The sequence below is a fragment of the Bubalus bubalis genome, chromosome 11 (assembly GCF_019923935.1).
Source record: "Bubalus bubalis isolate 160015118507 breed Murrah chromosome 11, NDDB_SH_1, whole genome shotgun sequence".
NCBI lineage: Eukaryota > Metazoa > Chordata > Mammalia > Artiodactyla > Bovidae > Bubalus > Bubalus bubalis.
Window position 1 is genome coordinate 32,601,932 of NC_059167.1, and position 12,747 is coordinate 32,614,678.

The 12,747-nt window shown below is 37.2% G+C and overlaps 1 protein-coding gene across 16 annotated transcripts in view; it reads right to left on the bottom strand.

Annotated features, from left to right (window-relative positions):
• KIAA0586 (KIAA0586 ortholog) overlaps positions 1 to 12,747 on the bottom strand; it is a 126,115-nt gene that overhangs the window by 59,026 nt on the left and 54,342 nt on the right. For all 16 annotated transcript variants that reach the window (XM_044924917.2, XM_044924918.2, XM_025295454.3 and 13 more), the window contains 4 exons: positions 10,735 to 10,934; positions 2,842 to 3,001; positions 1,931 to 2,150; positions 945 to 1,195 (listed from right to left, as the gene is read on the bottom strand). In XM_044924917.2, coding sequence (XP_044780852.2) covers positions 945 to 1,195; positions 1,931 to 2,150; positions 2,842 to 3,001; positions 10,735 to 10,934 — 831 coding nt within the window. The remainder of the gene's footprint in view (positions 1 to 944; positions 1,196 to 1,930; positions 2,151 to 2,841; positions 3,002 to 10,734; positions 10,935 to 12,747) is intronic.

Here is a 12,747-nt window from a genome sequence, read left to right on the forward strand (position 1 = left end):
GCAACCCACTCCAGTATTCTTGCCTGGAGAATCCCATGGACAGAGGAGCCTGGAGGGCTAACAGTCCATAGGGTCACAAAGAGTCGGATGAGACTGAAGAGACTTAGCATGCATGCACGTTCAATCTCACCAGTTCTTTAAAAAGTGTATTTTATAACAAAGATGAGTGAGATGTTTGCTTCCCTTATCAGCTTGTCAGAGATTAAAAAGAGCTATAAATATCAACTGGAACTATGAAACTGAAAAAGAGAAAATTCTCCTATATACTATTGATACAATTAAAAACTGATTAAAAACTGATTTAACTTTCTGGAGTGCATGTTGGCAATGTATTGCTATTTTAAAGGTGCTTACTTTGACTCAGCAATTTCACTTCTAGGCACATATTTTAAGGAAGCTATCAGTTATATATTAGCTATATGATATATGTTCAAGGATACTCAGCAGAGAGCTATGTATGGTATAAAAACACTGAAAACAATCTGAAAACGCCCACCATTAGGGCACCACTAGATCAATCTAAACAATCTAAATGGCCAGTCACTGAAAAAAAGAGGTAGGACTATATGTATTAATACAGGAAAATGTCCACAATGTATTTAAGGTTAAAAAAATTCAGGTTTCATAACAATATGTATAATATGACCCTATTTTTAAAAGTAACATACAGATGTATTTAGGTACCTATATATGCATATTTTAAAAAAAAGACTGGAAAGTATACCCCAAACTTTTAAGAGTGATACTTCTGGAAAGTAGGATTTTTGAGGGAGATTTTAGAGTCTGAGGTTAAGGTTTAGAAAAGTTAACTTGCAGAGTCCATATTCTTTCTACTATACTATGTTAAATCTTACAAACTAAGTAAAACCATTTCACACAGAAAAGTATTACTTAGGAAGGATCATAATTTAACCAGTGAAATCAATTGATACAAGCTAACTTACTCTTAGCCACTTTGAGACCACAGTTAAATAAGATCTCTCCTTCAGAGATGGGTCTATCTAAGGTTTCCGATTCAGTGGCAGTAACACTCAAGGTACTCTCCACAGTGGAGGAATCTGAACTTGGCATCTGTATGGGGGAAGGAGCCTTGATGCCAGCAGGAAGTGGCATAAGGGCAACTGGCTTTGGAGGAGCAAGCTGAGCAGGGAAGTCCTCGTTCTCAGGTTCTTCATCCTTGGCCACAGACATTACACTAAGAAGAAAGAGACATGGTTTGAATTTATCAGGTCAGTGAAGGCCTATGTTCATTGTTAGAAAATAGATATAGGGATTTCCCGGGCAATCTAGTGGTTAAGACCACCATGTTTCCACTGCAGGGGGAAAGCGTTTGATCCCTGGTCAGAGAACTAAGATCCCTCAGGCCACACAGTATAACCAAATAATATGAAAAAAGTAGATTAAAAAATACTGTCTCCTTTAGACATATTTCTATATTAACATAATCTGTACTACTATAATTAACCAACAAGATCTATCTTTCCAAAATCATTTTCATGTTTTAATCTCTTGATCAAACTTTCAAGATGGTCTTGAAAGTTCTACCATCCCTAAAATAAAGCTTACATGGGGATACATGGTAATATAAAACTTAACTTATCATAGTAAATGAAGATTCACATTGGGGAAAAATCATATTCTATTTTATTAACAATATTATAGATATCTTTATTTTAATCTGTTTCCCCCCAAAATTAATCTGATTCTCCCTCAAATTTAACCTATTTCCCAAAAAATTTTGTTTGAAAAAAGAGAACTGAAGGAATAAATAAATTTGGTAAAAACTTAAAATTCATGAAACTTCTTCCTCCTATAGATTAGCTCATGAATTATAAACCTTTATTTATCATTTCTGATGTTTTCAATAGGTCATCTAAGTCAACTTAAGGTAAAATGTATAGTTGCTGAAGGTGAATATATTATCATTTACATGGCTCTTGGGTGAAGCTCTTCTTGAAGAGAGTTGGGATTCTCTTCTTCCAGTGGCAGGTCTCCATCACTCCATGGCTTGGGAAGCTCTGGGCTTGACATCTTCAATTTATCAACTGAAGTCTCTGACAAAGTTGGGGTAAGAGCTGCTGCGGGGGGAGGTGTAGTCACTGGGGTGACTGCTGGGGTATTAACAAGTGTGATGGCAGGCATATCATTTCCTAAAGGTTGTTTTAAAAAGAAAGAAAGAGTTAATATGAAGTCTACAGGAAGGCAAGACATGTTGTTTCAGACAGCCTTTAACATTTTGGCATACAAATAATGGAAACCATAATTAATAATAATAATTAAGGCCCTTAATGGGAAAATTCCCAAATTAGTTTAGTAAAGTACAAAAAAATAACCTTGAAAAGACTTCAGTTTCAACATTACCGTGAACTTAACCTAAATGTCTACCAGATCATATACTTTAAAAAGTGGCAACCAAATCCTTAGTTTCCCTTCCAGCAAAAGTGATTTTCTAAAACTTAATCAGCAACAGCTATGTGTATACTAATCTGCTGCTGCTGCTGCTAAGTCGCTTCAGTCGTGTCCGACTCTGTGCGACCCCATAGACGGCAGCCCACCAGGCTCCCCTGTCCCTGGGATTCTCCAGGCAAGAACACTGGAGTGGGTTGCCATTTCCTTCTCCAATACATGAAAGGGAAAAGTGAAGTCGCTCAGTCATGTCTGACTCTAGCGACCCCATGGACTGCAGCCTACCAGGCTCCTCCACCCATGGGATTTTCCAGGCGAGAGTACTGGAGTGGAGTGCCATTGCCTTCTCCAGTATACTAATCTACAAAGACTCTAATACAACAAACCATGATAGTTGCAAAAATTAAAACTGAGTTATAGAAATAAAGTTTCTACCTTCTTCAGCCAATATTTCTTTCATAGGAAAAGCTACATCGTGATCTGAAACACTGGGAGAAGAATCTGGAGTTTTTACCAACACGTGCTCCTTAGGAGGTGATGAAAGCGAACGAGGAGGAGTTGGCTGTGGGGTAGCCAAAGGGGTACACACTCTTGCCTAAAATAAAACAAGATAAGTAATGCTTATAATTCCCAAATAAGGGTAATTTGAAAAATAAAATGATCTTATTCAGAGTTGCATAAAATTTAAATGGATGGGGGGTGAGAAATGGAGTCCTCTAATTTCTAGCTATTTGTTTCAGGACTAGCCTGAGGAAGCCTCAGACAATTGAAACAGCTCTACCTCAGAATTAGGCTCCCAAGGAATCTAAGGCCCCCTTATCTAATACAGAGAGGAAAACAACTGAAGATCAAACCCACACACAAGCTAGGTAAACCAAATAACAGAAAGAAAGCATTTTAACTAATTAATACAATATCAAAAACCAACCTTTTAGTACAAAAGAATAGAGCTTACGAAAAGCAATGGAAGGATAAGAAGAAGTAGGGGGAAATGAAATGAAGACAATGTAGAAATGAAAAGTATTAGAGAAGGAAAAAGCAAAATTTTTAAAATCAATTTGTTAAATAGGTAATTCAAATAATTCAAAATCCAAAAAGATGATATTGAAAATTAAGTCTCCTTTCCTATCCATGTCCTATCTAACTAGTTCCCATCCACAGAATTACCAGATACAATCTTGTCATTTTTTTATATCTAGAATTTTTTAAATTTTTATATAATTTTTATAGGTCACACTAGATTTACAGTTATTACAAAATATTGGCTATAGTCCCACTTTAAAAAATTTAATTAAAATGTAGGTGATTTACAATGTTGTGTTAGTTTCAGGTATACAGAAAAGTGATTCAGATTTTTTTGCCTTATAAAAAACCTTTTTCAGATTCTTTTCCATTATAGATTATTGCAAGATACTCAATATAGCTCTTCATGCTATACAAGAGGTCCTTGTTTATCTATTTTATATACAGTAGCTTATATCTGCTAATCTGAAACTCCTAATTTGCCCTTCTTTACCTTTCCTCTTTGGTAACCATAAGTTTGTTTTCTATATTTGTAAGTCCTCTGTTTATAAGTTCATTTGCATCATCTTTTTAGATTCCACATAGAAATCACATCACAGGATATTTGTCTTTCTCTTTCTGACCTCACTCAGTATGATAATCTCTAGGTCCATCCATGTTGCTGGAAATGGCAACTTTGTTCTTTTTTATGCCTGAATGCCTAAACAGTATTCCATTGTACATATAAATCACATGTTTATCCATTCATCTGTTGACAGACACTTAGGTTATTCCCATAGCTTGGCAATTATAAATAATACTGCTGTGAATACTGGGGTGCATGTATCTTTTTAAATTAGTGTTTTTGGTTTTTTTGAATATATACCCAAAAGTGAAACTGCTAGGTCATATGGTAGTTCTATTTTTAGCTTTTTGAGACTTGAGTCATTTCATGTTCTTGTTTAGTCGCTCACTCGTGTCTGACTCTGACCTCATGAACTGGGCTCCTCCAAGGTCCTCTGTCCATGGTATTTTCTGGGCAAGATTATTGGAGTGGCTTGCCGTTTTCTTCTCCAGGGGATCTTTCCAACCTAGGGATCGAACCTGTGTCTCCACGTCTCCTGTACTGCAGGCAGATGCTTTACCATTGAGCCACCAAGGAAGCCCAAGTTATTTCATATATGTACATATGGAATATCTTTCTTTTTCTCCTTTGCTTTTTATTTCTCTTCTTTTCACAGCTATTTGTAAGGGCTTCCCCAGACAGACATTTTGCTTTTTTGCATTTCTTTTCCACGGGGATGGTCTTGATCCCTGTCTCCTGTACAACGTCACGAACCTCCCTCCAGTTCATCAGGCACTCTGTCTATAAGATCTTGTTCCTTAAATCTATTATTCACTTCCACTGTATAATCATAAGGGATTTGATTTAGGTCATATCTGAATGGTCTAGTGGTTCTCCCTACTTTCTTCAATTTAAGTCTGATTTTGACAATAAGGAGTTCATGATCTGAGTCACAGTCAGCTCCGGGTCTTGTTTTTGCTGACTGTATAGAGCTTCTAAATCTTTGGCTGCAAAGAATATAATCGATCTGATTTCGGTGTTGACCATCTGGTGATGTCCATGTATAGAGTCTTCTCTTGTGTTGTCAGAAGAGGGTGTTTGCTATGACCAGTGCATTCTCTTGGCAAAACACTATTAGCCTTTGCCCTGCTTCATTCCGTATTCCAAGGCCAAATTTGCCTGTTACTCCAGATGTTTCTTGACTTCCTACTTTTGCATTCCAGTCCTCTATAATGAAAAGGACATCTTTTTTGGGTGTTAGTTCTAAAAGGTCTTGTAGGTCTTCATAGAACCATTCAACTTCAGCTTCTTCAGCGTTACTGGTTGGGGCATAGGCTTGGATTACTGTGATATTGAATGGTTTGCCTTTGAAACAAACAGAGATCATACTGCCATTTTTGAGATTGCATCACAGTACTGCATTTCGGACTCTTTTGTTGACCATGATGGCTACTCCATTTCTTCTAAAGGATTCCTGCCCACAGTAGTAGATATAATGATCATCTGAGATAAATTCACCCATTCCAGTCCATTTTAGTTCGCTGATTCCTAGAATGTCGACATTCACTCTTGCCATCTCCTGTTTGACCACTTCCAATTTGCCTAGATTCATGGACCTAACAGTCCGGATTCCTACGCAGTACTGCTCTTAACAGTATTGGACCTTGCTTCTATCACCAGTCACATCCACAACTGGGTATTGTTTTTAGGATAGCAAGGAGAGATAAGAAAGCCTTCCTCAGAGGTCAATGCAAAGAAATAGAGGAAAACAACAGAATGGGAAAGACTAGAGATCTCTTCAAGAAAATTAGAGATACCAAGGGAACATTTCATGCAAAGATGGGCTCGATAAAGGACAGAAATGGTATGGACCTAACAGAAGCAGAAGATATTAAGAAGAGGTGGCAAGAATACACAGAAGAACTGTACAAAAAAGATCTTCACGACCAAGATAATCACGATGGTGTGATCACTCACCTAGAACCAGACATCCTGGAATGTGAAGTCAGGTGAGCCTTAGAAAGCATCACTACGAACAAAGCTAGTGGAGATGATGGAATTCCAGTTGAGCTATTTCAAATCCTGAAAGATGATGCTGTGAAAGTGCTGCACTCAATATGCCAGCAAATTTAGAAAACTCAGCCGTGGCCACAGGACTGGAAAAGGTCAGTTTTCATTCCAATCCCAAAGAAAGGCAAAGCCAAAGAATGCTCAAACTACCACACAATTGCACTCAGCTCACATGCTAGCAAAGTAATGTTCAAAATTCTCCAAGCCAGGCTTCAGCAATACGTGAACCATGAACTTCCAGATGTTCAAGCTGGTTTTAGAAAAGGCAGAGGAACCAGAGATCAAATTGCCAACAATCAATGGATCATCGAAAAAGCAAGAGAGTTCCAGATAAACATCTACTTCTGTTTTATTGACTATGCCAAAGCCTTTGACTGTGTGGATCACAATAAACTGTGGAAAATTTTGAAAGAGATGGGAATACCAGAACACCTGACCTGCCTCTTGAGAAACCTATATGCAGGTCAGGAAGCAACAGTTCGAACTGGACATGGAACAACAGACTGGTTCCAAATAGGAAAAGGAGTACATCAAGGCTGTATATTGTCACCCTGCTTATTTAACTTATATGCAGAGTACAGCATGAGTAACGCTGGGCTGGAAGAAGCACAAGCTGGAATCAAGCCTCTTGACGAAAGTGAAAGAGCAAAGTGAAAAAGTTGGCTTAAAGCTCAACATTCAGGAAACGAAGATCATGGTATTCGGTTCCATCACTTCACGGCAAATAGATGGGGAAACAGTGGAAACAGTGTCAGACTTTATTTTTTGGGGCTCCAAAATCACTGCAGATGGTGATTGCAGCCATGAAATTAAAAGACACTTACTCCTTGGAAGGAAAGTTATGACCAACCTAGATAGCATATTCAAAAGCAGAGACATTACTTTGCCAACAAAGGTCCGTCTAGTCAAGGCTATGGTTTTTCCAGTGGTCATGTATGGATGTGAGAGTTGAACTGTGAAGAAAGCTGAGCGCCGAAGAATTGATGCTTTTAAACTGTGGTGTTGGAGAAGATTCTTGCGAGTCCCTTGGACTGCAAGGAGATCCAACAAGTCCATCCTAATGGAAATCAGTCCTGGGTGTTCATTGGAAGGACTGATGCTAAGGCTGAAACTCCAATACTTGGCCACCTCATGCAAAGAGTTGACTCATTGGAAAAGACCCTGATGCTGGGAGGGATTGGGGGCAGGAGGAGGAAGGGATGACAGAGGATGAGATGGCTAGATGGCATCACTGACTCGATGCACAATAGTTTGGGTGAACTCCGGGAGTTGGTGATGGACAGGGAGGCCTGGCGTGCTGTGATTCATGGGGTCGTAAAGAGTTGGACACAACTGAGCAGCTGAACTGAACTGAACTATGTCATGAGATTTAAAAACCAGAATACAGAAAGCCTTGTGTGTTTTTCAGAGTCAGGTGGAGAATTCTGGGGAAGCACATGAGTCGGACATGACTGAGCGACTGAACGGACTGACTGACTGACTGACTGACTGACATACGGAATAAATCCTCAGAGGTGGGACTGCTTGATTAATGGGCTAACAGAATTCTTAATTTGAATACATATTGCCAAATTTCCTTTTAACCAGTGTCATTTTACACTAACACCAGAAGGTATGAGAATTTATGCTTCCCAAAGGTTTGCTGAACAATGGCATTAATCAGACTTCGAGTTTTTCCAATATGATATGTAAAAATGAAATTTCAATGATTTATGATTTTTTTTTTTTTTACTATCAGTGAGACTAACCACCTTTTGCTTTGTATTTCGTTTTGCTTTGTGAACTGTCTAGACATGTCTTTTCTGTATTTTTCTATTTGTCTTTTCCCTTTCTAAAACATACTTTTATAGCGGGGTGATTGGTCTTCATTGTGTATTTTGAGTTGCAAATTGATATGTAATTTAAAAATCATGAATCATATTAATAATTCTATCACATTGGGAATTCCCTGGCTGTCCAGTGGTTAGAACTTGGTGCTTTCACCGCTGGGGCCCAGATTTGATTTCTGATTGAGGAACTAAGATCCCGTAAGCCATGTGATGCAGAAAAAAGAAAAAAAATCCACAGCATTGCTTAACATTTTGCATATTTTTAGCTTTGTTTTTTAAGTGAAAGAAATACACCATATGTTTTATTCTTCTTAACTGCATAAGCCAATAGCATAAGAGTGCTGTTTTCAAATATAACGCTACTGAGTCATCATCATGAGAAACTTAAAGATATTCTACTAGTCTTGGTAATGGGTAATAATGATAATAATGATAAACAATTAGTTATTGAGTATTTAACTAGGTTAGTTCTTTCATACATCATTTCATTGAATCTTCCACAAAATCTTGTATTATGGCTCAACAAGATACCATATCATAAAGATGTCAATTCTTCCCAAATTAAACCAACCAAAACTGAATTAATTCTCACACAAATCCCAGCAAAATATTTTATAGTATTTGAAAACTAATTTAAAATATTTATAAAAGATTAAAAGGCAAAAGAAGTCATGACAATTCTTAAGATAAGGAACAATATGCCAATGGGAGAAGAGAACTTGGCCACTTTAATATTCAGAAAGCAGATTTTGGTAAAGCTGTCATTATTTAAACTCTAAAATTTTATCTATAGTATAAAGTAGATCTCAAAACTAAAGTAACAGAACTAAGGGTTCAAATTCAGATCTTCCCAGCTCCAAAGTTCATGCTCTTAACAATTACATATATTTCCGATTTATACTTATTTTCTATGTTTTTTCATTAAATTACCCTCATAAAAATATATGCAATATATGGACAGAAGACAAAATTAATTAGTATAGGCAGAAACATAACCCTGGCAACATCTGTACTACATACATTACTGATGAGTTAATAAATAAAGCATGGAACAAAACTATGTATCAAATCTCTGGCATACTAATAACACTATACCAATTACCTGACATGGATTTTCATAAAATTCAAATATGTAACTTTATGTTTATACTTTAAATGAGTCAGTTTAAATGTTTCACCAATATAAAATGATGTCTTTATTATCTACAGGATCAGAATTGACTATGAAGTTTTAAAGAGTTGGTAATACAGAGTACATTCTGGTTTTGCATAATTTCTTTTTTTTGGTTTAAAAAAAATTTTATACAATTCTTAAAGGTTACAGTCCATTTACAGTTACTACAAAATACTGGCTATATTCCCTGTGTTGTACAATACACCCTTTTATTAATTTTTTAATTAAAGGATTATTTTACAATATTGTGATGGTTTCTGCCATACACTAATATGAGCTGGCCATAGGTATACATATGTCCCCTCCCTCTTGAACCTCCCTCCCTTCTCCTTCCCTGTCCCACCCCTGTAGGTTGTCACAAAGCACCAGCTTTGAGTGCCTCGGTCATACAGCAAATTCCCACTGGCTATCCATTTTACATATGGTAATGCACAATGCATCCTTGAGCCTATCTTAAACCCAATAGTTTGCACCTCCCACTTTCCTACCTGGATACTTCCTCTCCTCCCTGCCCACCGGGAGTGGTTTTGTATAATTCCATCTTACTATAGAGGGATGGAATGGGGAGGGAGGAGGGAGGAGGGTTCAGGATGGGGAACACATGTAAACCTGTGGCGGATTCATTTTGATATTTGGCAAATCTAATACAGTTATGTAAAGTTTAAAAATAAAATAAAATTAAAAAAAAAAATAAAAAAAAAATAAAAAAAAAAAAAAAAGAAACTCTATTTAACATAGAAAGTTTGATTAAACAACAACAGAAACCCTTAAAATATATTTTCTTTTAAAGATTAAAAACATCAGTTTATGTAAGAACCAAAAGCAATGCATGTGATTGTTAGCTATATCTTGAATTTAAAAAGAAGAAAGCTATAAGGATACCTTTGGAACAACTGGAGGAATTCAAATATGGACTCCATATTACATAGTATTAACACATTCATGTTAAACTGGGGGGGCGTAATAATGGTACTTTGGATATGTAATAAAGAATCTTATTCTTAGGACATACTGCTGATGCTTTTAGACGTAAAGTATCATGATATCTACAACTGTCAAATGACTTTTAAAGAATATATAGGGACATCCTTGGTGGTCCAGTGGTTAAGAATTCACCTTCCAAGGGGACGCACGTTCAATACTTGGTTGAGGACCTAAGATCCCACATGCTGTGGGGAAACTAAGCCCGTGCACCACAACTAGAGAGCCAGCACATCGCAACTGCTGAGTCCATGGGCTCTAGAGCCCATGCTCCACAACAAGAGAAGTGCACGTGTTGCAATGAAGACCCAAAGCAGCCAAAAAAAACCAGAATATATAATACACAGCATACAAAGACAAAGAAAAGGTGTCAAAATGTTATCAATTGGTAAATGCAGATAAAGCATACACAGGTGTTCACTGTATTATACTTTTTTTTTTAATTTTATTTTATTTTTAAACTTTACATAATTGTATTAGTTTTGCCAAATATCAAAATGAATCTGTGTATTATACTTTCTAAGATTTTAGAGTTTTTAAAATAAAATACAAGGGTAATTTTTATTGTAATCATAGCTACAATAAAACAATCTCCAACACAAACTATGATCTTATGACCCAATTTAAAATCTATCCATTTTACTGTGCTTTAACAAAGGTATTAAAAATTGCCAGGACTTCAAGTCATGAAAAAGAGTCATACCTACCGGCAAGTGTGTTTCACTTGTTGAAACATCCCCAGAAACACCTGTAACAACAGGATCTGGCTTCTTTGCTTCTCTGTCACCTAGCATGACAGCAATGGTCTCAGCAAGAACTTCATTCACAATATGCCTGATCATGTCTGAATTCACAGGAACCCCAGCATCGACAAAAAGCTGGAGCGCACCACTGCTTGTTCCTTCCACTAAAAAATGACAGAACTTTAGAATAAGTGTGAAAAAAACATGCTTGCATTCTAAGTCTTAATTCCTATAATTTTAGAAATGTGAACATATGTGTATGAGATGGTGTAACGAGGAATTAAATGAAAATACAAAATCTACTTACTATGCAAGACAATAAGATGGAAACTCACATAATGAACATCGTCTCTAGAGAAACTAAACAGGGGAAGAAAACATTCAAATGAAAACTTACTTACATGGCCTCTTCCCTACCACTACAAAATTTAGTGATTAAAAAGGATTTGCAGCCACTTTAAAGGTTTTCATCTGAAAAAAAATCTACATTTCCAAGAGAAGGGGATCAGGAAAACCCTGTGATGGATCCTGACAAAACACAAGGGCTATAGGGAGATATTTAGAAAAATGGCAGCTTCTTCATAAAAATGAAGACAAACCTTACTTCCTTCTCTAGTTTCAGATATATCCATTACTAACCCTACAGATAATCCTCCTCAAACTTTTAACATAGTTTAGGGGCTTGATGTCAGCAGCTTTATAGGTATATTAATTTTCCAAATAGGTTGTAATTTTCACTTGTATGAATATAGAATGTCAGTAAAACATCCTAAAGAGACTTTATTAGGCTTAAAATGACTATATCGCTAAAGCTCTGTGTGGAAAACATGTAAACAGTGATCAATACAACTTGATGGAAATATGACCTCTCAAAGAGTACTACTCCTTAATTAGTACAACTATGGCAGCATTCGCTGGATCATGGAAAAAGCAAGAGAGTTCCAGAAAAACATCTATTTCTGTTTTATTGACTATGCCAAAGCCTTTGACTGTGTGGATCACAATAAACTGTGGAAAATTCTGAAAGAGATGGGAATACCAGACCACCTGACCTGCATCCTGAGAAATTTGTATGCAGGTCAGGAAGCAACAGTTAGAACTGGACATGGAACAAAAGACTGGTTCCAAATAGGAAAAGGAGTATGTAAAGGCTGTATATTGTCACCCTGCTTATTTAACGTATGCAGAGTACATCATGAGAAACGCTAGACTGGAAGAAGCACAAGCTGGAATCAAGATTGCCAGGAGAAATATCAATAACCTCAGATGACACCATCCTTATGGCAGAAAGTGAAGAGGAACTCAAAAGCCTCTTGAGGAAAGTGAAAGAGGAGAGTGAAAAAGTTGGCTTAAAGCTCAACATTCAGAAAACAAAGATTATGGCATCCAGTCCCATCACTTCATGGGAAATAGATGGGGAAACAGTGGAAACAGTGTCAGACTTTATTTTGGGGGACTCCAAAATCACTGCAGATGATGACTGCAGCCATGAAATTAAAAGACGCTTACTCCTTGGAAGGAAAGTTATGACCAACCTAGACAGCATATTCAAAAGCAGAAACATTACTTTGCCAACAAAGGTCTGTCTAGTCAAGGCTATGGTTTTTCCTGTGGTCATGTATGAATGTGAGAGTTGGACTGTGAAGAAGGCTGAGCGCCGAAGAACTGATGCTTTTGAACTGTGGTGTTGGAGAAGACTCTTGAGAGTCCCTTGGACTGCAAGGAGATCCAACCAGTTCATTCTGAAGGAGATCAGCCCTGGGATTTCTTTGGAAAGAATGATGCTAAAGCTGAAACTCCAGTACTTTGGCCACCTCATGCAAAGAGTTGATTCATTGAAAAGACTCTGATGCTGGGAGGGATTGGGGGCAGGAGGAAAAGGGGACGACAGAGGATGAGATGGCTGGATGGCATCACTGACTCGATGGACATGAATCTGGGTGAACTCCAGGAGTTGGTGATGGACAGGGAGGCCTG